Source organism: Anolis sagrei, chromosome 2 (assembly GCF_037176765.1).
Source record: "Anolis sagrei isolate rAnoSag1 chromosome 2, rAnoSag1.mat, whole genome shotgun sequence".
Taxonomy (NCBI): Eukaryota; Metazoa; Chordata; class Lepidosauria; order Squamata; family Dactyloidae; genus Anolis; species Anolis sagrei.
Genome location: NC_090022.1, coordinates 88,513,794 through 88,540,996, shown reverse-complemented (window position 1 = coordinate 88,540,996; position 27,203 = coordinate 88,513,794). Strand labels below are relative to the sequence as shown.

Genomic DNA, 27,203 nt, shown 5'->3' with positions numbered 1-27,203 from the left:
GTGTGCCAAGTTCATTTCTATTCCATCATTGGGGGAGTGCAGAATGCTTTTTGATTGTAACTGAACTATAAATCCCAGCAACTACAACTCCCAAATGACAAAATCTATTCCCCGCCCAACCCCATCAGGTATTCAAATTTGGGTATATCGGGTATTTGTGCCAAATTTGCTCCAGTGAATGAAAATACATCCTGCATATCAGATATTTACATTAGAATCCATAACAGTAGCAAAATTACAGTTATGAAGTAGCAACTAAAATAATTTTATATTTGGGGAGTCATCACAACATAAGGAACTGTATTAAGGGGTCACAGCATTAGGAAGGTTGAGAAACACTGCAATAAAGTAAAAGAGCACCTCCATAACTCTGATGCCCAATAGATTATGATCCAAACAGGTCATAATCCATAATCCTCAATAGGTTGTGATTCTAAGAGGTCATCATCCGTATCCCAATAGGTGAGTCTCCACTGTGGAATGAACACCGTTTGACACCACTTTTGCTACCATGGGTCCGTGCAAGCTGTAGTTCAATGACCCATTTGACATCATGGCTCCATGCTATATAATCCTGGAAGTTGTAGTTCAGCGAGCCATCAAAAACTCTTTGGCAGTGAAGACGAGATAGAGATCTTGTAAAATGAGAACTCCATGGTTCCATATCCTTGCGCCATGGAAGTGATGCATTAACTCAAGGCATGGGCCAACTTGGGCCTGCTTCCAGGTGTTTTGGACTTCAACTCCCACAATTCCTAACAGCCGGTAGGCTGTTAGGAATTGTGGGAGTTGAAGTCCAAAACACCTGGAGGAAGGCTCAAGTTGGCCCATGCCTGCTCTCCAGAGTAGATACAGTGATCTCCAAAGTGGAAAAAAGCATACTCTGTCAAGATGGCTAAGACACACTCTCTCAGCCTCAGAGGAAGGCAAAAGCAGCTCTCCCCCCACTGAATCAATGGCCAAGAAGCCCCCATGGTAGGTTCCCCATAAATGGGCTTGGAGGCCAACTCTCTCCCAATTCCCGGGGAGAGCCTCCTTGGCGGAGGGCGGGGCGAGGAAGGCTGTGTGGAGCCGCCTTTGCGGGGTTCTGTCTTGGAACTCGGCGCAACTCCTTTCGAAGCCCGAGGCTGGAGGCTGTTAGTCCTCCTCTTCAAGCCCTTTCTCTCCTCCTTCTCTCTTCTCCTCTCCTCTTCCCTCCTCCTCTCCAACATGTCGCTGACGGGGGTCCAGCCGAGCAAGGAGTCCATGGGCGACCGCAGAAGCAGCCTCGGTGGGTCCAGGAGCCATCCAGAGCCACGCTTCCTTCGCCCCCCTTGGCCTCTCCGCACACACCCCTTCTCGGCCCCCCCCCCCCTTTGTTATTCTACTTGGTTACTCTCGTCCCTCTTCTGGTCACATCGAGGGCGGGGCGAGATGCACAGCCTTGGAGAGAAGTACACTTATACACCAGGCCTGGGCCAACTTGGGCCCTCCTCGTGGTTTGGACTTCAACTCCCTCAAGGCTGTTTGGAAATGTGGGAGCTGAAGTCCAAAACACCTGGAAGGCCCAAGTTTGCCCGTGCCTGGTGGATACTCTCCTCAGCTTCCCTCATGTGATGCAATCAATCCAGCTGCCATCCCACTGTCCCCATTTTTTTGAAATGCCCCAGTTTCCTTCTCCTCTGCTTGGTTTAGTTGCTGCAAGCCTGGCTTTTAAAGCAGTTCAAAGTGAGAAAAGATGCATCGGTAAAGTTTTATGTAATTCAAAAATACTAGATGTAAATACTTATTTATTTGTCGTATCAGGAGCGAACCAAGAGTGCAGTTGTGATGTATTTGAGAAAACCACAAAGTTTAAAAAATTGGCATGATACAAAGTGTCCTCTGACCAGGAGATGGCCACTTGAAGTGCCTCTGGTGTCTCTCAGGATGTATCTGCACTGTAGAAGTAATGCAGTTTGACACTACTTTAACTGCCTTTTTTATTGTGACAGAAGCAAATTGGGTGTACAGTTGTAATGTATTTAAAAACACAACATAAAAAACTTGGCATTATACTAAATGTCCTTTGACCAGTAGCTGGCCACTTGGAGTGCCTCAGGTGTTGCTATAAGAAGGTCCTCCATTGTGCATGTGGCAGGGCTCAGGATGCATTGTAATAGGTGGTCTGCGGTCTGCTCTTCTCCACACTTGCATGTTGTGTACTCCACTTTGTGGCCCCATTTCTTAAGGTTGGCTCTGCATCTCGCGGTGCCAGCGCGCAGTCTGTTCAGCGCTTTCCAAGTCACCCAGTCTTCTGTGTGCCCAGGGGGAGTCTCTCATTTGGTATCAGCCATAGATTGGGGTGCTGGATTTTCGCCTGCCACCTTTGGACTCTCACTTGCTGAGGTGTTCCTGCGAGTATCTCTGTAGATCATAGAAACCTATTTCTTGATTTAAGGCATTGGCGTGCTGGCTGATATGCAAACAGAGGATGGGCCAGAGATGTCACTGCCTTGGTCCTTTCATTATTGGCTGCTACTTCCCGGTGGATGTCAGCAATACCAGCCACACAGTGTTATTTTTCCAGTGGTGTAGGGCACAGACAGCCTGTGATAATGTAGAAGCGACTTGCAGCATGTAAATACTTGACTAGCTTCTACAGTGCATTGTAACCATCATTTGGCACAAAGATATCAAATACTGAATTGAAATAATAGGAAGGGGGGCTTTTATCTTGTATGAATTGAACATGTAATTCTTCGCTCATTGAACTCTGGTTACTGTAGAAAACATAATCCTGTTTGGTGTAATACAACCATGGTTGAACTGAGGCAGTGTGATGTCACTTTAGCTGCAATTTGTCAATACTGTGAAATCTCAGGATTTCTAGTCTGGTGAGGCACCAGCACTCTTTGTCAGAGAAGTCTACAGATTTTGTAAAAACAACCATTCCCATGAGTCCATACTATAGCATAGAGTCATGGAAATTAAAGTAGTGTCAAACTGCATTAATTCTGCAGTGTAGATGCACACTTGGTTTTGTTATGCCAAAAAGAATTGTTTTTCCTACAATATTATTATTGGGTTGCTGTGAGTTTTCCAAGCTTATGGCCATGTTCCAGAAGCATTCTCTCCTGACGTGGCTACCTTAGTTGTGGGTGAAACGTCAGGCGACAATGCTTCTGGAACATGGCCATACAGCCCGGAAAACTCACAGCAACTCAGTGATTCCAGCCATGAAAACGTTCGACCTCACAATATTGTTATTAGTATGTTTCCTTATACCCTGCTTTTCTCTCCAACAAGGAGACTCATCCAGAGTTCAGTGAGGAAAGAGACAAACCATTCAGTTCATAAGAAGTAAAAGCCCTCTTTTCTTTTCTTTCCATTCAGCAGGTGGAGAATGGCACTGAACTCTGATCATGTTACACAGTGGAAGCTATCTAAATTCATGTCTGCCATCACTTCTAGTATTTCTTAATTACATAAAATCTGATGGCTCGAACTTTACTTTTGGTGCAATGAAAAAGTAATTGATATCATTGGGATTTGTATTTCTCATTTGCAAAGATTGTTTATTTATCTTGTATTGCAGAGAAACTTAAATTTGTGGGTTGTTGTAGGTTTTTCCGGGCTATATGGCCATGTTCTGGAGGCAATTTTTCTCCTGACGTTTCGCCTGCATCTATGCCAAGCATCCTCAGAGGTAATGAGGCCATATAGAACATGGCCATATAGCCCGGAAAAACCTACAACAACCCATGGATTCCGGTCATGAAAGCCTTCGACAAAACTTAAATTTACTTGTTTTTGACAGTGGCTGACATTTTCTTACACTCTTTTTATGTTCTTGGAAATTCCACACATAGGGAGCATAAGACCTCGACTGACTCATAGTAGAGAACTAGAAATGAAAACTTCCCTTCAGGAGCTACTGATCTACATCATTTTTCTAACAGATCTGTGTATATGTAAGTCTATGAAAATGGGGTAATTTTCTAGTTAACCTTGCACATAAATGCTATTTTGCGTCATGTTGTGGTAGGGTTTTTTTAAAAAAAACAAAAACAATAATAAATATTCAACTTGCATAGAAAAAAAGTTATAAAATTAGGGCATGCCATCTATTAGTGTGGTTTTTCTTTGTTTGGAGCAGTGATTCCCAAATGCTGGTCTTCCAGGTGTTTTGGACTTCACTCCCAGAAGCCTCAGCTGCTTTGGCCAAAGATCAGGGATTCTGGGAGCTATAGTCCAAAACACCTGGAAGACCAAAGTTTGGAAAACACTGGTTTAGACTTTTAATTATTAAGGATAGGACTGAGTGATTATTAGGATGGAAAATTGATTTGTAGTTGCAAAAAATGCAAGAAAGTGGGTCTTTAGTTGTAAATCTGTTTGTCCATTCTGAATCCTATGGAGAAAAATAGCAGGTAGAGGACTAAAAGGACGGTTCTACTCAGAGATCGGAGAGAAGGAGGAATGTTAATGCCATAGTCAAGAAATGCAGAAAATATGCTGCCACTTACCAAGGATGCATCTACACTAGCATTAATACAGCTTGACACCACTTTAACCGCCATGGCTCAGTGTTGTTGAATCCTGGGAGCTGTAGTTTGATGAAGCAGCAGCACTCTTTGGCAGAGAAGGCTATAGACCTTGTCAAACTACAACTCCCAGGATGTCATCGCATTGAGCCATGACAGTTAAAGTGGCATTAACTCTACGGTGTAGCTCTACCCTTGATGGGAAGCACCTACTTGTCATAGTTTATGAGCCAGTCACAATTTATAAGCAAGATCAGACTTGTTTTCTCCTGCACAAACTATTGCAATGATCTTTAAAATGAGAAAAGTGTCAAGTATCAACAAGAATAAGGTGCATGGACTGAGCTCTTCCTGATACCTCTCTTTTCAGTAACATTTGGGATGGTGAGCACCGATATGTACTACCTGAATAAAGTTATGTCCAATCTCTTCCTGGAAACACCTTTATCTGATACAGATAAGACCGATTTCACAACCATGGGCAGCATTACGGACTATTGGGAGGTAACGTTCTTATTCTGTACTATTGTTATTCAGAGAATTAGGGGAGGACATATTTAAAAGGATATAGGCAGTGTACAAGCTGCTTGTATAAACCAATGGCTTCATGTCTTTCTTCAGTGAGCAAATTTTAAACCATACACAAAAAAGGACCGTCCAATAATCTATGTCCAACAGCATGTTTGTCTCTTACATCAACATGTTTCAAACCAGAGTCAATCTTGCTTAGCAGGTGATCTGTATTAGGAGTCCTAAACCTTTTTAATGGTCCCTCAGACTGTTGGAGGGCTGGACTACAATTTGAAAAAACCACAAACAAATTCCTATGAATACTGCACATATCTTATTTATAGTGCAAAAAAAAAAAAAAACCCTTGAAAGAACAATACAGTATTTAAAATGAAGAATAATGGTAACCAACATAAACTTGCAAGTGTTCCAGTGGGAAGTATGGGCCTGCTTTTGGCTGATGAGAGAGTCAAGTTAATTAGGATTGTTTGTGTTGTGTGCCATCAAGTTGTTTCATACTTAGGGCGACCCTAACTCAAGTTTATGGCAGGGGCCAGATAAGTGACTTTAGGCCTCAAACCAAGACTGCGGGGCTTAATTTGAGGGCCCCTGATCTGTATTATCATTGTTGATAGATATTATCAACTTATCTTTAAGCTAGGCTTAAAATCAGCCCCTTCATCTCCCAGATAGGTGGTTGGTCCTCTCTCGGTTTCTCACTACTATGATTCTTTCATGCACATAATTTTGCTTTGTGGTTTCCTTAATCCACTGCTATTCTGTCACTGTTTTTCCCCCCAAACAGCTCTATGAAGATGTGTCGTCAAAAAGTTTCATGACCAGAATTACTGGGTTTCTGTGAGTTTTTCGGGCTGTATGGCTGTGGTCCAGAAGCATTCTCTCCTGACATTTTGTCCACATCTATGGCAGGCATTCTCAGAGGTTGTGAGGTCTGTTGGAAACTAAGTAAGTGAGGTTTATATATCTGTGGAATGACCAGGGTGGGAGAAAGAACTCTCATCTGTTTGAGGCAGGTATGAATGTTGCAATTGGCCAGCTGATTAGCATTGAATAGCTTTGCAGCTTCAAAGCCTAGCTGCTTCCTGCCTGGAGGCATCCTTTTTGGAAATTTCACAGATATATAAACCTCACTTGCCTGGTTTATTTATTTATTATTTATTTATTACCATTATTTCTGTCCTGCCTTTTTCAAGCCCAAAGGCAACTCACGGCAGCTTACAAATTGGCATCAATTTGATGTCATAACAACTCACAAGATAAAATTAAAAACATTTTAAACAACATTATGAAAACCATACAAGGTTTCCAACAGACCTTACAACCTCTGGGGATGCCTGCCATAGATGTGGATGAAACATCAGGAGATAAAGTGTCTGGAACATAGCCATACAGCCCGGAAAACTCACCACAACCCAGCTCTATGAAGTTGATGTTTAAAATGAAAGTAATGAATGGCATGTAGTGGTGTTGTTTCTAGCTTTTATTGAGGTTGTAATGAAAATTGTATTTTAATAGCAATCTTTGCCATTACTTCATCGGTCTACTAAGTAATTCAAAGGTTGTTTTTGTAGGTGTCGTGACAGTAGCTTTTCAAGGACTCTCTTATCAATTCTAAGCATTTCTTACCACAAAGCTAATAGAAAGAAAAAGAACAGTAATGAGCCTTTCTGCAAGTAAAACAATGAGTTAATCATCCCTTATTTAAAATACGCCAAAATTGTCCACTTAATACTTTTGCTTTCTGATAATTCTGTGTACACAAATGTTGTCAAGCCACGAGGAGAGGCGGGCAAAACATTTATTATTATTATTATTATTATTATTATTATTATTTGATGCACAACAAATTTTGTACACAACAAACAAGATCACTATGCTGACTTTTGTATTCGATCACACGTCTGACACTTCCCAAGTGTCTAGGACTGTATGATGTATCAGTGAATAGTGTGCGCAAATCCAAGTAAGGTGACCCTTTGCACCTGACAGATGGTAATTTTGTCAGCACCGATTATTTTTAAGTGCAGACCAAGGTCTTTAGGCATTGTGCCTAGTGTGTCGATCACCACTGGGACCACCATACTGGCTTGTGCCAATCTTTGCATTGTTGTTGTTGTTGTTGTTGTTGTTTCATGGACTAAATCATTAAAATTTACAGTATAAAATAACCTTCAGGGTATGTGTATAAGTTGTATATGAATCAGAAATAAATTCCATGTTTAGACTTGGGCTCTATTTCCAAGATACCTCATTATGTACTAAATGCAAATTCAGGTATTCCAAAATCCCTCTCCCCTCAAAAAATCTAAAACACTTTTGTTCCCAAGCATTTCTGATTAGGGATACTCTACCCTGTAATGAGTAACAGAAATGGGTTACTTTGGAAATATTGTAATGAATGACTGATGGAATTACTGTGGAAATGAAACTTTCCAAGCTTTGGATCAGAAATCTTCATCTGCCTGGCTTATTTAGGATAATGATGGGAGGATTGTTGCATAGCAGTTAATAATATAACAAGGTTTAAGTGGATTACTCCACCCCTAATTATTGTCATTGCCTGCTTCCTTAATTGGTATAATTTACTCCTGTACAGGCAGCATCTGTTTCATATTCCTTATTATTTATGTAGTGTTTTTCACCAATGTTCATGCGCAAAATCATATAAATTGTTATACTAGTCCTGAACATACCTTTGAGACTTCAAAAGAAGAGAGCAAGGGATGATGTAGGGGCGTTGATGTGTTTTGAAGGTTAAATTTGTGTACTTGGTTGCAAGACCCTTTGACCTCAGTAAGAGTTACCTCTAAGCAGACATTTTCAAGACTGCTCTTTAAATGGAATTGATGGCATCTTTGAACATATAGTAATATCAAAGCATGTATATGCCCTACTTTGCAGGTTAAATATATTGATTTTGTTATGGCAGTGTCAATAAATGTATAAACATGAATAGCCTTTTGACCAAGCTGTAATGCTCACTGCATTTCTAGCTTTTGCCAAAGACTTCAAACAATTTTAGATACGAAATAAGAGTACTAATTACTGACTTCGTTCTGTACAATGAAACATTAATCTCTGTTTATTTTGTGTGATGTAGTTTCTAGAAGGACCACTTCTGGATGGCCTTTTTTGGAACACATGGTACAATACCAATTCCACATCTATACATAAAAACAGCAGCCACATCTACTATGAGAACTTGCTGTTAGGAGTACCTCAGATTCGGCAACTAAAAATCCGTAACAACACATGTTCGATCTATCCCTCTTTCCGGGCATTTATGAAAGTCTGTTATGGTCAATACCGGTATGTATATGAGGACAGAGAAAGCTTTGGCCTCAAGAATGATACTGAGTAAGTATAGAAACATTCAAACTTCCATGCTTTTCTCTAATAATAACAAAGTATTTTTGTTATTTAAAATAATAAGATTAGCAAGGGGATTGCTTTCTTGGGAAGCACTGGGAAATCACTTTACTATATTGTGGGGTCTAAATTATCAAAATTGTATGTCCATGCTACTTAAAGTATCAGAAGTTTAAATTAAATAAGCTCAAGTAATGATATCCTGCTGATTTCACCTGCATAAATTATTAGATCAGGCCAAATGCCAGCCTAGTACTCCCTCCTTCCCAAGTAATTTGAAGATTTATGTGGCCAATTAGCCATTGTTTACTGTTATGTTTGAATAAGGGAGCTGTAGCTACTAGGAGTAGAACAAATTAGAGGAATAAACCAATTGCAAAGTACTGTTTCAGATCTGGTTTGTTCTTACTTTATAACTGTTGTTCCTGGTTCTTAAAAGTGTGTTTACAAAACAAACACCCAACTCCTATTGGGTAAAATGTTCTCTCTTGGAATCACACTGGAGGACCTGAGAAAATACCTCTCTAGGAATCTCTAAGGGCCTTTCTACACAGCCCTTTATCCCAGAATATCGAGGCAGAAAATCCCACAATATCTGTTTTGAACTGGGTTATCTGAGGCTGGATCCAGACAGCCCTTTATCCCAGGAGAATCCATGTTTTAAAAAATGCGGATTTTCCTGGGTGGCCTGTCCACACTCATCCCAGAAAGCGTGCACTTTCTGGGGTGGATGTCCAGACATTATCTTGGGACTAGCCCGAGAGAATGTCTGGAAGCCCTCCCCCCCAAGCCCCCAGACCCTTTTGAAAAGTTTAAAAAAAACTTACCTGGCCTGCAGTATACTTGCGGAGCAGCTTTCCCTGCACGTACAAATGATGTGCCAGGAGAGCGCGCGGGGGGGGGGGGGGGTCATTCCAGGTCTGGCAGCTTAGGGGGAGGGGTGGGTATTCTTCCAATTTAATGGGCTTATCTAGCCTGGCAAACTATGGGAATGTTGTCTGGACTGTAGTCCAGATACCGGAAGTGGTGACCTTATCCCGCGCCTTCCAAGAAGGTGCAGAATAAATCAACAATCTAATTAATTCGCTACAAACCAGGGTTTTACTGGTTTGTAAAGAATTAATTTGGGACTATCCAGAACATTGTCTGGACAGCCCCTCCTTTATTGCGGTAAATACCACAATAAAGGTACTGTCTGGATGGGATCTGAGTCCACACTCAGATAATGTGGGATTTTCTGCCTTGGTATTCTGGGATATAGGGCTGTGTGGAAGGGCCCTAAGTCAGAAGTTAGCCATAAAGTTGTGCTAAAGATTTCTAGAGAGATGTTCTCTTAGAGTAAAGAAAAAATGACAATTCTTCAAAGAGGGGACACAATTTATGTAATTTGTGTGAATGAATTTTAGAGTCACAGAGTAGACATGAAGATCTTAATCTGGATCAGAACCCTGTTGGGCAGGAGGGAGTTACCTCTGTGCGCTGTACTGCGGTTCCATCCTGGATCATTCAGGTCTCTTATGTTGGTGCTTTGTCTTGGAGCAGTGGTTCTCAACCTGGGGTCCCCAGATGTTTTTGGCCTACAACTCCCAGAAATCCTAACAGCTGGTAAACTGGCTGGGATTTCTGGGAGTTGTAGGCCAAAAACATCTGGGGACCCCAGGTTGAGAACCACTGTCTTGGAGGAAGAACTTTGACATCAATTGCCAGTTAGTCTGGAATATCAGTATTCAAAAGGATCTTGTAACATTTTTAGAGATTAACTGAGAGACAAGAATTATAGCATAAGTTTCCATAGAACTGAGGAAGTATGAGATTTAAGATGCATCTGTGCTGTAGAATTAATGTAGTTTGACACTGATTTAACTGCCATGGCTCATTGCTATGAAATCATGGGAGTTTCAGTTTTACAACTCTACTATTTTTCTTAAGACATTCAAGGTGCTTTTTAAAAGTGCACCTACATTGGATGATGAATGCAATTCGATATCACTTCAGTGATCATGGCTAAAATGCTGTGGAATTGTGGGAGTTTCAGTTTGAATAGATCTTTAGCCTCCTTTTGCCAAACAGTGTTGGTGCCTCACCAGACTACAATCCCCAGGGTCCCATAGCATGGACCCATGGCAGTTAAATTGGTGTCAAACTGCATTAATTCAAGATTGTAGCTTCACCTGTTATCTATGCTACCAACCTTGTTCTCTCAGGGCCCTTCCAAACAGGTCCTATATCCCAGGATCTGATGCCAGGTTTTCTGTTTATTCCAGATTATCTGGCAGTGCGGACTCATATAATCCAGTTTAAAGCAGAAAATCTGGGATCAGATCCTGTGATATAATGCCTGTCTGGGGGCCCTTCCACACAGCCCTATATCCCAGGGTATCAAGGCAGAAAATCCCACAATATCTGCTTTAAACTGGGTTATCTGAGTCCACACTCAGATAATGTGGGATTTTCTGCCTTGATATCCTGGGATATAGGGCTGCGTGGAAAGGCCTTGGAAGGGTCCTCAGTCTCAAGGGTGCTACAAGATCCTTCTGCATATTTAGTTTAAATAATCAGGAAGTTGGGATTGATAGATGAAAACGTTAGAAGAGTGTTACCTGTGAACTCAGGCATTCCCTTCTTATCCCATCAACAGATGGTTTTATTCTTCCTCTCAAACGTTGTCTCCATGGCACTGGGGCCTTATTGGTCTGTACGGCAGCGGAGGATTTATGTTCACCTTGCCCAAGTCAAAGGAAAAAAGTCTGGAGAAGCTCTTGTTTCTCAAGAAACATAGCTGGATCACTAGAGGGACAAGGGCCATCTTCATTGATTTTTCAATGTATAATGCCAACGTAAACCTCTTCTGCATAGTCAGGTGAGTTTTTCCATTTTCTATTCATGAAATCTCATAGTCAAGAACTTCTAATGTTGCACGTACCTACTTAGGTCTTGTCTGAGGGAGTTCCAAATCATAAGGTTTTGTGAAACAATCATGCCTTCATGAAGCTTCCATGTTGCTCCATCCTTCATGTAAATAATAGTTACAGACAGGTGCCAGGAGCGTCCACACTCCTCTCTGCTCCCTCCTGGGAAGTCCTATTTCTCTGTTGCTTTTTCCTCTTTCCTATATTGGGTTTGGTCCTTGGGGCACTTACTGACTTTGGTCCAGGTCTTATTCTACAAGTCTTGCCTTCCCAAACAGTCCTCAGCACTATCCCACTCCCATAGGCTGTTAGGAAGTGTGTGTGTTGAAGTCCAAAACACCTGGAGGACCAAAGTTTGCCCCATGCCCAATCTAACCTCTGATGGAATTAAGGTACCAACGAGCTATCCCAGTACTTACTTACTTAGGCAATCCTTCGTAGCCAGAGAATGATGATTCTCTAAGTGTAGTATCTTGGCGGTGGGTCCGTAGGTAGCTGTGGAGCCCTATTCTTGATCTGCATATTCTCCCGCAGTGAGGACATCAGCTTCTAGGTGGGAGGCAGTCCCGGCCAGGGTTGGCTTGATGCGCCTTCCTCTTGGCACATTTCTCCCTTTTGCGCTCCAATCGTGCTTCTTTGAATTCTGCAGCACTGCTGGTCACAGCTGACCTCCAGTTAGAGTGCTCAAGGGCCAGGGCTTCCCAGTTTTCAGTGTCTATGCCACAGTTTTGAAGGTTGGCATAGTATAAATATACCATCTACATACATGCCAGAATATTTTAAAAATGAAAATGAGTACCCAGCAATTATAAGGAAGCTTCAAATTTGTTGATATGGATAATTCATTGGAAACATCAATTCATTTTTTTTGCTACTGTGAAAAAGGCAAATATAAAAATCAATAGTACAGCCACATTTGGAATGCCATGCACTGTATTTTATGTACATCTGGTTGCCTTAAGTTCCAGCTTTACAAAATCAAAAGGAGGAACCCAAAATTTTCACTGAATTAGAATAACAGCTGTTATTGGATCCAGTACAGCAGATTATTCTCAAAATCAGGAGAGGAGGGGGTTAACCCATCCTAATATCTTTCAGGGTTGTATCAAGGGGAAAAATGATTTTAAAGAATAAAGTTTAGAGCGATCCTCCTTTGAGATACTCAGACAACATCCTGGTTTATTTTAATTTCACAGGCTAATTGTGGAATTCCCGGCAACAGGTGGAGTAATCCCTTCCTGGCAGTTCCACTCTGTCAAGCTCCTCCGATATGTCTCCTATTATGATTATTTCCTGGCCTCTTGTGAAGTCATCTTTTGCCTTTTCATCTTCGCTTTCATCATTCAAGAAATTACAAAAATGAGGAAGCTGAAAAAAGAGTATTTTAAAGATGCCTGGAACTGGCTGGACATGTTACTGATCCTGGTAAACCTCACATGTTTATATATTTAAAAAATATTTTTGGACCAGTGTGAGTAGAGGGCGAGAGACAAATGGGGATGTAGAGTCCACCCTCACTATGTTCTGGAGCTGGTGGTTACATAAGTAGTTGCACTAGGCTGGACTTTTCCATTTTCAGAACTTAGCCTCCTTTTCTTGAGTCTCAGGCCACTTCTACACTGCCCTATATCCCAGGATCTGATCCCAGATTATTTTCTTATCCCAGATTATATGGCAATGGAGACTCATATAATCCAGTTCAAAGCAGATAGTCTGGGATCAGATCCTGGGATATAGGGCAATGCAGATCCAGCCTCAGATGAAGGAAACAGTGAGAGTATATACACATACACATATGCACACAGAGGGATGGAGAGAATACTACAAGACTCCAAGGTTGTTATGTTGATTTCTGAACTTTTAAATTGAAGATGCTGGACATTTTAACTTAGATGTGTGAATTTGTTGGTTGAAATAAAGAATTAGGATTCTGTGGAGTAAGTGACCACTGTACATGTTTGTGATGGATATCATCACCTCAACATCCTTTAATAGCTCCTGTGCTTTAGGATAGGGTTTCTTAATTTTTTCCACTCACGACTCCTTTCTACCTGAGATTTTCTTTTACGTGACCCCAGGTTTGTAGGTGTATAAAATAGGAATAAAAATCAAACATTGACTCATAACAAACCAGCATTTGTAAGGCTTGCTAAACGGGCTGATTTTCCTTTTTGTGGGGTACAGCTGAAGCATTTTTTGTAGACTCCACTGTAAACACTACATAGTGTAGCTGAACAGATTTGTGTTCCCAGTTACTGTATTTGCAAAAGTACAAATAATGAATAAACTAATAAAAATTTGCCACAAGGGGGCAGTGTTGTCAACCCAGAATGCCATTCTCAACAAATCAATGGTCAAAACAAGTCAAGTTCTGTTCAGAGTTAGTCTCCCAATTTTCAATTCTATGTGGTAATGAAATAATGTTTAAGCCTACCATTCAAAGCTCTGTAATAGATTGTAGAAATTATTTTCCTTTGCATATATTCCTTTTCTGTAGGGCCCTAGTATTGTAGCAAAACCAGTTTTTTATGCCAAGAGACAGACTGAAAATAGGAACAAAATTTATATCTAACTGAATTAAGAAAAGAAAATTGTGGTTGCTTCAGAGAAAGACATGCCCAGGCTCTTTCACTTAACACCTCCCAACAAAGGATTCCCCCAGGCAGGAAGCAGCCAGGCTTTGAAGCTGCCAGGCTATTCAATGCTATTCAAGCTAGCTAATTGCAACATTTACACTTGCCTCAAACAGTCAAGAGGTCTTTCTCCCACCCTGGACATCCCACAGATATATATATAAGCCCCACATGCTTAGTTTCCAACAGACTTCACAACCTCTGAGGTTTCCTGCCATAGATGTGGGCAAAACATCAGGAGAGAATGCTTCTGGAACATGGCCATACAGCCCAGAAAACTCACAGCAGCCCAGTGATTCCGGCCATGAGAGCCTTCAACAATACTCTTTCATTTAATTTCACATGGTTTCAAACGCCATCATCCTTCACTCACTTTTGTTGTTTCAGCGCCACTCCCAGCTTTTTTCCTCTTTGCAGAAAATTCATTAAGGGGAAGACATAATAGTTGCTTATCTGTACCTTCAAGTACCAGTCGACTTACGGCAACCACAAAAAATTCTTTGTGTCTGTTGTTCTTCTCCTTCTTTTGCCCATCTCTCCCTGGTTTGAGATGGAGAACAAGCACAGATTAAAATTGTTAGTGTGAGGAGCTTGCTGTCTGGAGATGCTCAAAAGTCAAATTTTGTGATTAGTGCTTGTATTCAGTGAAGGGGTGCAACATAGTTTCTGTATAATTGACAGTAAATCCATCATTTACAAATTTATTAGTATGTTTTTCTGGCTTCCATTGAAGGAAAGATGTTGTACACTCCCCAGGTATCATATTGTTTTATTTTCAAAATAATGTGGCTGTTGTTGTTGTTGTTGTTGTTGTTTATTTATAATCCACCCTATCTCCCCAAGAGGACTCAGGGCAATTTCCAACAGAAAAAATGGCAATTATTCAATTACATCACTCTAAATGATTCCAGGACACACTAAACCTATTCCAGTTTTAATATCAGCTTGATCTGGCTTTCAACACACACACACACACACACACATGAATCCTCCTCACATTGCCAACATGATGTTATTTCAATACATACTTGACCTTAGGCCATAAATGACTTATTTTTCTTGATTATAGTTTTGAAAAGTTGATTAACTACAGGCGGAGGAAAACTGTGTGTGAAAAATCTAGATTGGATCCTTACAAACCTTTGTGATCTTTTTTCTGTCTAGTTGTCCGTTTTTGCTATTGCCTTCAATGTTTACCGGACGGTCGAAGTGTCCGAGTTAATGGAAAAATTGCTGTCCAATTCAGAATCTTATCCAGACTTCTATTTTCTTGGATTCTGGCAGACCCGTTATAATAATATGATTTCAGTGAATGTCTTCTTTGCATGGATAAAGGTAACCAAGCCAAGTAACCATGTTATATTTTTATGCAACTTGGAGCAAAAAGTCTGTATTTGGTTCTTTTGGGGTGAGGCGGGGGAGGCTCTTAACATTTGATTGTTCCTGTGGTCCCAGTCCAGATACTGGACCCCTTGCAATTGCCATTCATATTGCCCTAAAGCAAAGCATTTCCTGTTAATATCTCACTTTTAGGCAATCTGGATTGTAAACTAGGGCCCCCATGATCCAGATCAGCGCTACAGAATAGGGAGCAAGGAAGGACTGAAACACCTCTGCTCTATTTAATAGGGCCATGCATCATTTGACATGAGGGTTAACAATTGCCTATTTGCGTCTTTCATTCTCAAGTTTTACAAAATACAGGTCTATTAGTACAGCTTGATTATCCTTTATCCAAAATATGTGGGACTAGACATGTTTGGGGTTTCAGATTTGTTCAGATTCTGGAATATTTGCATGTACATCATGAGATTGTGGAGATGGGACTCAAGTGTAAAGATAACATTCAGTTATACTCATAACCTGAAGGTAATGTTATGCACAATATTTGTAACAATTTTGTGCATGAAACAAAGTTTATGTACATTGAACCACCAGAAAGCAAAGGTGTAATTTTCTCAGCTTCCCATGTGGACAATTTTGGTTTTTTGAGCAGTTCTGACTTCCAGCTAAGGGATACTCAACCTGTATTTATGCATTTTCACAAATAAGTGAATGTTGCTTTAAACATTTCCTTTTAAAGTCAGTCTTTAGGGCAGTGGTTCCTAGCTTGCAGTCCATGGACCACCAGTGGTCCTCAAGCACTAAAATATGGTCTGCTTCCTCACCATCACTACACTGTTGCAACAAGAACAACTCGCCTCGCAAAATAATGCCAAGGCTTATTAAATATGATTTTCTGTATGCAAGCAGATGGCGATTACTGGATGATATATGTTCTGTATCAGAAACCAGAGCTGATGTGATCTATCCAGTGCAATTTTCTGAATCAGCACCCCAAATAACCAAACTGAATCTAAAGTTGACCAAAAACCGATTCTTAACCCTTTTGATACTAATGTTGGAGAGTGATCCCTGGTCAGGTGGTCCCTGGTCAAAAAAGTTTGGGAGCCACTGCTTTAGGGGTGGGTTTCATCCATATATTTTCTAACATTTTCTGTTGTCTTCCAGATATTTAAATTCATAAGCTTTAACAAGACCATGACTCAGTTGTCTTCTACTCTGTCCCGTTGTGCTAAAGACATCATTGGATTCGCCATCATGTTCTTCATCATCTTCTTCGCATATGCCCAGTTGGGATACCTGGTGTTTGGATCACAAGTGGATGAATTTTCCACTTTTCAGAATTGCATGTACGAAGTCCTCTTATCTGCCTAGTACCTAGCATGATAAATTTGATCATGGCATACCATGTTATCTTCCTGGCTCCTCTGTACCATTATTCTTTCTTTATGTTCCATTCATTTAAAATATTTTTTAAAACATTCAAGGGGAAGTTATGATGCTGGTGGTGATTATTTACAACTGCCTTTGCCCCAGAACTATAGCTCAGTATGACTACTATGCCTTATGGTTGGTCCCTGAAATCTAAGCATGCTGTATCTAATGTTAATTACATTATATATTTATGATGTAATACATAATATGAAGTTGCCCTTCCACATGAGCAGGCTTGACTTTAGCAGACTCAGTTAATTGCAGATTTGATTCAAATGTGTTTCTCCAGTAATCTCTAGTCCCTCCAGAGCCATTCTGTGGGTAACTCCCAATCAAAATAATCCAAATCAGTGGAAGCTGTCCATAGAGTTTAGAACCTAGACATTTCAGAAAATTATTATCTGGATCTTTTTTTAAATTTGTGCTGCTTCTGCTTTAAACTGGAATATATGAGTCTTCACTTCCAGATAACCTGAGATAAACAGATAACCAAGGATCAGATTCTGGGATAAAAGGGCAGTGTGGAAAGGCCCCAGGTAAAGATCTAATAATTGTGTTGATCGATTTCAATAAAACCATCTTTGCAAGTTTACCACAGGTTCCTCTTATCACTTGGTTTAGATTTAATAGACGTGATATAATGAAATGTATCATCCACTTCTATATAGGTTTACTGTGTTCATTGGAGTTTATTCTGGGTAACTCTGGATAAGATTATAGCCTCTATATAGAAGATTGTTTCTATATATATTTTCTTTCTCTCAAGTTTTACCCAGTTCCGCATTGTGCTTGGAGATTTTAATTTTGCCAGCATAGAACACGCAAATCGGATTCTTGGGCCAATTTACTTTATCACATTTGTGTTCTTTGTGTTCTTCGTACTGCTGGTAAGTGCTATTTTACTTTCCTCCCCCCCCCCCCTCCACCCCAAAGTACATTAAAAAGCAAAAATAAACTACCCCCACTAAATTTGAGCTAGTGAAAAAATAATGAAATATATTAAATGTATTAATGGTATATATGTTACAGGTTGTATCTGTCATAACATAATTAAAATTTGTTCTGCAAAACATGAGCACTAGAAAGGTAAACTTTAAAATTGATAGTGCAAGCTTATGTTTGACAGTTTAAAAAACCCATTACATTCTGTAGGACACGCAGTGCAATCCCAAATAGGGAAGACACCTTGAATCAAACCTCTATTGACTAAAATCACCAAAAGTTTGGAAGCCAAGCCCAATAAGGAGCAGCTATGGGAGCTGGGTGTGTTTAGCTTGGAGAAAAGAAGATGAGAGGGACCATGATAGCCATGTTTAAATATTTGAAAAGATGACACACTGAAGAAAGGGTAGCCTTGTTTTCTGCTGATCTGGAGACTTAAGTCACAGAGCAGTGGAAATTGCAGGAAAAAAGATTCCACTTAAATATTTGGAAAAACATTCTGACTGTAAGAGCTGTTCAGCAGTGGAACTCACTGCTGCAGATGTGATGGCAGCACCTCCCTTGGAGGTTTTTAAGCAGAGGTTGGATGGCCATTTGTTGGGGTGGTGTTTTGATTGGGTGTTCCTTCATGGCAGGGGGTTGGACTGAATAGCCCTTGGGATCTCTTCCAACTCTTTGATTCTGTGCATTTCAGAGTACAACTAAATTCTAGTTCACAACATTAGAACTTTCATTTATCCCATTATGTTATAAGAGGAGGGGATATTTCCCTGGAAGAGGGGTCATTTGTGTGTTTCCTTGGCTGGAAAAAGACGCAAGCACAGATATATGTACTATGTATGTGATCCTTATCTCAACAACTAAAGCTGTGCATGTTTACAATTAATGCCATACAGACTATTGACTATTCAGCTTTTCAGGGCTGATCCCATCTCCTCTTGTTGAGTTTAGTAGTGAATTATATTATTTGGTGCTGCTTGTGTGCGTAGCAGGGTGGGTAGGTCTGTTTTAGTTCTGATTCTTCATCTTTAATTCACTATAATATAGTGAGGTTGTTAGATGTGAGTCTCTCACACTTGCATTCTAAAAATGCATCTTGCATAGAGTAAAAACTTTTCAATTTAACTGGGGGCCCTTCTAGACAGGCCCTAAATCCCAGGATTTATTTATTTATTTATTTTATTGTGTCAGGAGCGACTTGAGAAACTGCAAGTCGCTTCTGGTGTGAGAGAATGACCGTCTGCAAGGACGTTGCCCAGGGGACGCCCGGATGATTTTTGATGTGGGAGGCTTCTCTCATGTCCCCGTATGAGGAGCTGGAGCTGATAGAGGTAGCTCATCCGCCTCTCCCTGGATTTGAACCTGCGACCTGTCGGTCTTCAGTCCTGCTGGCACAAGGGTTTAACTCACTGCGCAACGGGGGGCTCCAGAATCCCAGGATGTGATCCCAGGTTTTCTGCTTTAAACTGGATTATATGAGTCTGCACTGCCAGATAATCTGGGATAAACAGAAAACCTGGGATCAGATCCTACCTATTTGGAAGGGCCCTGAGAGTCATTACTATAGAGGTCAAAGAGCTTTAGATGTGCATAAGATTTAGACATTTTTGTGCTGATAGTGTTGTCTATTTGTGTAATACTCATCAAGTTAAATCCCGCTTCTAGTAGAACTCCTTTAGACTCTGAACTTCGGAAAGATCCCTGCATCGCTCAGTATCCATGACATGGTATTTTTCTGCTGTCGAGGCATTCAGGGCTACCTCCTTGTTTCACCAGTTTCTGCACTGCTATGCTTAATAACATCTTGTTAATGAGTCAGGGAAAAAGGAGAGGAGTCAAGGGACAAGAAGGAGGGCAGGAAATGGACTGCAAATGTGCCTGGAGAGAGAGAGCTAATGTTAGAAAGGCTTCTCATTCCAGTTTATCTAATGGCTAGTCCCTCTGGTTTAGAAGATTAAATCATGGGGTGAATGGTGGCTATGAGTGTTTTCTTTTAATACTTGCTCTGCTTAAGTTGCTCCACCGGTTTATTTAATGAGACATGATGTTATCGATAACTAAGCCAAGTTGTTAATCTGAATGCAGGCATTGTAGTGAAATGCACTCTTATTTTTTTCTGATATGCACTGAGATTTAAGAAGATAAGATAACTAAGTTACAGCTGGGCATCACCACCTGTACAAATCAATCCATCTGTGTAGATATTGAACTAAGATATCTATGGGATAATTAATTTGAAATATATACTCACATTCCTTCTCAGATAGTGTGGCGGAATGAAAATAATGTGTAGTTCACATCTTTACCAATCCACACACTGTCTTGCTATAGAAAAGATGTGCCACGCAGATTATCAGTAAATAAGATATTTACTCCTGTAATGCAGAGCAACATATAGACAGTCATGTGAACAGTTGCATTGATTCACACAATGTCCTTCGAGAGAGATTCAAATGGTCCTTAGGTGTCCATGTGAAAGGTCTTTTTCCAGCATCTCAGAAGCAGAAAAATATACTAACTTGTCCTGGCAAGTTTTTGCACATAAAATTTAAACATGTAACTCTTGCCAAAACTCCCAGGCTCAGCTAGCTTTGTGCCTGTCTGTCATGCCAAGTTTTTAGTAGATTTGCTATGAGCAAGAACACCAGGAACTTATTCACAGGCAAAGTACACTTTACACCTTTCAAGTAGGAACCTTGTATAGGACAACATTCCTTAGAGTGGATGTTTTCACACCACAAGGAGCATTGCTTGAGAAGTCTGCATTCCATAAGGCAAGAATTATCCATATTGGGCAATGGATAAATGAAACAAACAAACAAATTAATAATCAGGAACACTAGCCAACAAAGTTGCAGAGTGCCCTATTTTTGTGATGCTCTCCTAGGACATATCCAAGGGGAAATAACAGGTGCAGTCCGTATATTAATACGAAGATAGTGGAAGGAGCCAACAGCCAGTTATAAATGGTTTGTAAAATGAATAGAAACCACTTCATGCCAGGGATAAGTAAAATATAGCCTTCTTTCAACATGAATACATTTTCTTTCTTGTTTGTACCATATTGCACATTATTAGCCTCAAATAGTTTTGGACTTACTTTTTCCTTACTTAGGCGATCCCTCATTCTCCGAGTATGATGGCCTTCCAAGTGTAGTGTCTTGGCAATGGGTCTGTAGGTGACTGTGGAGCCCTATTTTTGATCTGCAAGTTCTCCTGCAGTGAGGACGTTGGTTTCCAGGTGGAAGGTTGTCCCGGTCAGGGTTGGCTTGACGCACCTTCCTCTTGGCATGTTTCTCCCTTTCGCCTTCCATTCCTGTTTCTTTGAATTCTGCAGCACTGCTGGTCACAGCTGACCTCCAGTTAGAGTTCTCAAGGGCCAGGGCTTCCCAGTTCTTGGTGTCTATGCCATAGTTTTGAAGGTTGGCTTTGAGCCCATCTTTAAATCTCTTTTCCTGTCCACCAACATTTTGTTTCCCATTCTACTCCATTCAGAGTAGTTTTGTACTACTCTGTTTTGGTTGAATTGCTTTTAAATGAAATGGTACAGATTAGATAATTTTTAGAGCCCTACCAGTCAGCTTACCCTCTGGTTCTAAGATGATTCAAAATTCTCATTTTTTTGCACAGAACATGTTCTTGGCAATCATTAATGACACATACTCTGAAGTGAAAGCTGACTTTTCAGTTATCCCAAGCAGAGAATTTGAGATCAGTGACCTTATTAGACAGGTAAGAACCTGAAGTTGTTTTAGCACTGAAATACTGTTTACTTTGATTATGGATAGGCACTGTCAGCAGTGACTATGGAATGGCATCAGACTACAATTTTTGCATGGCGTGATTTTAATATTGAATGTAATTTTAAATTTTTAATATGTATTAATTTTAATTCAATGGATTTTAAGCTTAATGTTGTATGTGTTTAAGGCATTGAATAACTGCCGTATGTAAACCACCTTGAGTCCCCCTTGGGGTAGAGAAAGGTGGGGTATAAAAAGGATAAACAAATAATAAAATAAACGATTAAGAATGCAAACTAATGGAGAAATTTACAAATTTACTGGAGGCACAAAGAAGAAACAGCTATATTTTCCATTTTATATTAAGTTACATTACTATTTCTTTGTCCCAGCAAATTATTTTGCACTGGTTGGAGTCCAGTTAAGTTTAACATATTTTTTTCTCCAACAAAAGGGATTATTTTGGGGCTATATAATTCAGCAGTCAGATGTGCAAATTAAGCCTATGTTGGCCTTCCTTTGGCCCATTAAAATAAAGCATGCAGCATGTGACATATATTCTTCCAGCGTGCAGAAATCTAAGAACCTGAACGCGTGCATACTTTTTTGTGATATGTTAGTTGATCATAACAAGATTTTGCCCTGATGCTATTTTCTGATATTTTCACTTAGCTCTGTTTTCATACCATTCTTAGAGTTACAACAAAGCTTTAGTTAAGCTCAGACTGAAGAGACAGACTTCACAAACAGAAGATGCATATAGCATTAAAAGGTAGGCAGAAAAACTCAGATGTTTTGCTGCTTTTGTTAATTTTCTATCCATTTAAGCTGTAACTGCTCAAGGCCTTCTTCAGCACAGGAGGGACATTTAGATAGCAGCATATTTCCACCTGAGCAGAGGCCTGTGTGAAGAAGGTAGAGCATGGTGCAATGGTGGTGGAGGGAGGAAGCAGCAGCTCTGGTTTTGTTGCTGGATGCATTGAGTGCTCCTACTGGGCAGGGAAGCTCCAAGAAACGTTGAGAATTAAAGTTTACCAGGGATCTAGTATGGCAACTCTACTCCTAGACCTTCTCCTTGGAGCTCTAGACCACTTCTACTCAAACTGTGGGTCCCAGATGCTCAATTGGGCAACAATAAAAAGTCTTCTGAACATCGAGTTGTTGTAGGTTTTTCAGGCTATATGGCCATGTTCTAGAAGCAATCTCTCCTGACATTTCACCTGCATCTATGGCAAGCATCCTCAGAGGTTGAGACCTCACAACCTCTGAGGATGTTTGCCATAGATGCAGGTGAAACATCAGGAGAGAATGCTTCTAGAACATGCCTACATACCCCGAAAAACCTACAACAACCCAGTGATTTGGTCATGAAAGCCTTCGACAATACTTCTGAACATCACTTAGTGGCTATTTTAGACATTTTCACGAATCTGTTGTGCAGTGTTTAAAGTGGACTCTGAAGAAGTCATTTTGGTCATATTTCAAAGAAAGAAAAACATCCTGTTTAACCAGCCTTCCAAATGCTGGTTAGGTTATCAGTAAATGCTTGCTTTTTATACCTATTTTGTATACCTATATTCCCAGGGTCATGTAAAAAGTTATCAGGCCAAAACTGGTCCCAAGTGAAAAAGTTTAAGAAGCCCTGATGTAAGCTCCCCCAGTAAGAAACAGCAACCCCTCCTGGATTTTGGCAGCTGTGTGAATGTTGAAGAAATAGAGACATCCACAAGCATAAAAAACATTCAATGTGTCCGTGGGTGCCTCTAATGGGATTCTGGCCTGCAATTTTTCTTATGCTGTAGAGCTTAGCTTCCATGTAAGCAGTAGGCTCAACTCTGGATAATTACAGGGGAGAGAAAAATCAAAGAGAATTGTTCACTGTCACAATGATACATGGTTTGTTGAAGTCAGTTGGCAAAACATATGGAAGGTGGTTGCCCAAGTTGGAAAAAGAAGTGAGAATCAAGGCCAGAATAGATATATTGTGAAATGCATGATAGCCATTATAGATCAATGGCCATTTTCCTGATTATTTCTAAGCTCACCCTACCCTGACTGTAGTGTTGCTCCATTGGCCCTTGGATGTGCATGATGGGAATAGAGCTCCTCTAGAAGACATCTAGAGATTCGGAAAGGCATCTGTCGTCAGAATGGATACATGATGTGTGATTGTTGCGTTCAGTGTTTCCTAGCTTGTTACACCATTTCCTTTGGTTGCTCTACACCAGGCATGGGCAAACTTGGACCATCCAGGTGTTTTGGACTTCAGCTCTCACAATTCCTAACAGCCTTGGCTGTTAGGAATTGTGGGAGTTGAAGTCCAAAACTCCTGGATGGCCCAAGTCTGCCCATGCCTGCTCTACACAAAGCATTAGAGAATGCTGAACATAAATGATATTTTGTTGTGCATCTGCTTGAGATAGATAGCAAATATTTAAGATGGGAGAAGTGCATTGGCTATATTTTCTGTTAACATCTAGCTTGGCCCTTAAATTTATGTGACAAAGCAGTCACCTTCCCACAAAACTACTTAGGTCCTGGGCTTACTCTCAATTTTTCAGAGAGTTTCGGTGAGAGAAAGTTTTCCCCCAAAAAGAAATTTAATTTCATGTCTATTTCACTCAGGTTTTCATTTAAAAAATATTACTTTACCCATATCTTCTACTTCCAGAGAAGATTCATGAAACTGTATTTAACATGGGTTGTTCTTGTTGTATTTTTCTTTCATGCCCGTTAGAAAGGGACAGTCCACAAGCAGAGTTGATGTGACCAAATCTTTTCACAAAGTAAGTAGTATGAATAGAGTAAGAGTCGTGTGCACCTGTTTTCCACCCTTGAACTCAGTCCAAGTAGCAAAACAACAAAGAAACAGCATGGATTGGCACTTTTGTATAAAATAAATCTAAATGTTAATGCAGATTGATAAATATAAAATATTATTTAATTTATAAATAAGAAATATTTTTATGCCCCCAGAGTAGTTTAGCTATTAGTACCTTCCTTCTGTATCAGAGTTTCTGTGTAAGCATCTCATGCAGTGGTTCTCAACTTGTGGATCCTCAGGTGTTTTGGCCTACAATTCCCAGAAAGAAAATACTTCAAACTCTAAAGTGTACCTGCTGAATTGTCCAGATCTTATTCCCAAGAAAACTTGAATGTAAATTAAGCAAATCAAGTAAATCTGTATCAACTCATTCTGTAAGATTTCCAGAAAGTTCTGCACTGAATATTGTGTTTCCCAATTTTCATAGTGTTGTTGTAGATTCAGTCCATTTATCTAGGGTAGCATATACTCAATTCTTCAACATGCCACCTGCTTGTATGGATCAGAATAAGGCACTTCTTCTGAGGCCCTCTTAGCTTCCTCTTCCTTTTTTCTTTTGTCTGTATTTTCTGTAATAAACTTATTTAACACATTGCACAACAGCTTGCTTATGGGGGAGGGGGAGAGGGTGGCTTGATGATGGTGATTTTTTTTTAAAAAAAAAATGTAAATGGCTCTCTCTTTTTGCAGGATCTCAGCAAGAAGCCAAAAACACAGCCTTCCTCAATTTCAGGAGTTTCTGAACCTGTTTCTCAGCGGGAATTTCAGAAGTAGGCTGATGTTTATACTACAGACCAGTGGTCTTCAAATTTTTAAAGCCTAAGTTGTCCTTTAGGTCAGTGGATCTCAACCTGTGGGTCCCCAGATCTTTTGGCCTTCAACTCTTAGAAATCCTAACAGCTGGTAAACTGGCTGGGATTTCTGGGAGTTGTAAGCCAAAACACCTGGGGACCCAACGGTCGACAACCACTGCTTTAGATGAAACATGCATTGCGGGGAATCCACCTTTGAAAAAAGTGTTGCTTGAATAGGCTGTTTTTTTTAAAAAAAAAAATGACAAGACCACAATGAGCATTTCACTGATGGCATTCGCCTTTAAGACCCGTCACTTTCTTCCCCGTGAAACATGAAAATGGGGAGAGCTATAGCTATTTTCAGAAAGAAATGTTTTGTCTGACCAGCCAAAATGATGACAAACTACTCACAAATTATGTCTTCTACCCCTCTCCCCTCAAGTCCCCATCTCACAAAACAGTTGGCCAAAGGTTAGAGAGGATTCAATACAACAATGGAGATTGGAGGTGGTGGGAGAAGGAGATTTTAAAGGGATAAGAATTCTCCTTCTGAATTTGTCACAAAATCCAACATGCAGGAATCAAATACATTTTGCTCCAGATGCCAAAAGTTACCCTTTAGAGGCGGATGGCATTTCTGCCATGTTTAGAGGCCTTCTTCGCCCTCCTTACTGTCCCAGGAATCAAACACAATGTTTGCAATTTTTTTCCAAAAACATTTTATATTGTTTCAAAAATATCCATTAGGAGTGCGGAGCAAATTTTCATGACATTTTCCAGGGGCTATGGGCCAATTTATAATAACAATAACAACAACAAATGTATTACCCGCTTCTCCTTGTGGCCTGAGGCAGGGTACAGCATGGTTAAAACAGAAAGATAAAATACAAAAGCCGGCCTTTAGCACAGCTGGTTAATCACTAGTAGCAACAGGTCACACCAATCTAAAGGTTGGCAGTTCGAAGACCGGGTCGGGGTGAACACCTGACCTACAGCCCAACTCACTGTCCACCTAAGCAGTTTGCAAACAGCTATGAGCTGTGATTAAAGAAACTAGGCACCACTTAAGCTGGGAGGTATTTTACGGCAACATAAAAAGGAAAAACCAGAAAATGCTGGTGATCAAAGGAAGGAAGAATTCTGTGATCAAGGGTTCTTTGTCATAGAGGATGGAGCAACAGCACCCCCTGTGGCTGGAATCGAACACAACCTCCAGGAAGCCAAACTTGAGAAAAAAAGCTGACATATACCTCCACCTGTTGTGTCCTGTCAGTTTAGTGGCATTAAATGTTTGTCATGTATGTGTTCTGTGATCCGCCTTCAGGGTGAGAAGAGCAGAATATAAATGCTGTAGATAAATGAATAGAATACATATAACAAGATACACACAGATAAAATCCAGGTTAAAATCCACAAGCTAACATTTATATCCCAGAGAGACCTTTTTTGAAACCTAAACATGGTAAAAATAGCCCTATATCTCACAAGAGTTTTTTTTAATATGATTTTTTTTGGGGGGGGGGGAGTAGCAGGTGCAGCCCTCCAAAGTTTTCTGGGGTAATGGCGCCTCATTGCCTTTCACAGTTGCCCACCCCTATATTGGAGTAATTATTCTAAAGCTCCACCCAAATGCCTTTTGTGCATGGAGATTTTCATGGGGTTCAGTTTCTTTCCTCCTCTTTTCTTCCAGGCTTTCCAAATATATTGAAGATCTGGAGAAACAACTGAAAGATGTGACACTTAAGCTTAATGAGGTCTCAAAACCTGTTCCCAAAGCGTCTCCGGAAAAGATAAAGAAGTGAGTGGAAAGAATAGTGCACACGTTTTATTATGGGGTCTATGGGAGGCTGCACTGCATCAGCAGGCATGGCAGTGGGCACATACTGGTATCTCAGTTCTCCTGATGCATCAGCTGAAATGGGGCAAGATGGCGATGCCTAAATATTTGAAAGGATGGCATACGTGATGTACAAACCAGCTTCTTTTCTGCTGCTCGGGAGGTTAGGACACAGCCATGGATTCAAATTGCAGGAAAAAAAGATTCCACCTAAACATTAGGAAGAACTTCCTGACACTGAGAGCTGTTCAGCAGTAGAATATGTTGCCTCAGAGTGTAGAAGAGTCTCCTTCTCCTGAGGTTTTTAAGCAGAAGCAGGATGGCCATCTGTCAGGAGT

At 40.5% G+C, this 27,203-nt stretch overlaps 1 protein-coding gene across 1 annotated transcript; it reads left to right on the top strand.

The window, feature by feature from the left end:
- The first annotated feature begins 1,111 nt into the window (after window positions 1-1,111).
- On the top strand, window positions 1,112-26,909 carry PKD2L2 (polycystin 2 like 2, transient receptor potential cation channel). The gene is made up of 14 exons (XM_067465544.1): window positions 1,112-1,270; window positions 3,831-3,932; window positions 4,876-5,009; window positions 8,137-8,393; window positions 11,044-11,265; window positions 12,511-12,739; window positions 15,112-15,282; window positions 16,459-16,640; window positions 17,492-17,612; window positions 21,298-21,399; window positions 22,106-22,182; window positions 24,148-24,196; window positions 24,937-25,004; window positions 26,719-26,909. Exons 1-14 carry the CDS (start codon window positions 1,210-1,212, stop codon window positions 26,828-26,830), a joined length of 1,887 nt encoding a protein of 628 aa, XP_067321645.1. The 5' UTR covers window positions 1,112-1,209; the 3' UTR covers window positions 26,831-26,909.
- Window positions 26,910-27,203: the final 294 nt, after the last annotated feature.

Bases quoted from the DNA above. Each gene is read 5' to 3' on its own strand.
- PKD2L2 (XM_067465544.1), top strand. From the start codon at position 1,210: ATGTCGCTGACGGGGGTCCAGCCGAGCAAGGAGTCCATGGGCGACCGC. The intron at 16,641-17,491 runs GTACGAAGTCCT...CTTTCTCTCAAG, and splicing joins TCCACTTTTCAGAATTGCAT to TTTTACCCAGTTCCGCATTG. The intron at 17,613-21,297 runs GTAAGTGCTATT...TTTTTTGCACAG, and splicing joins TTGTGTTCTTCGTACTGCTG to AACATGTTCTTGGCAATCAT.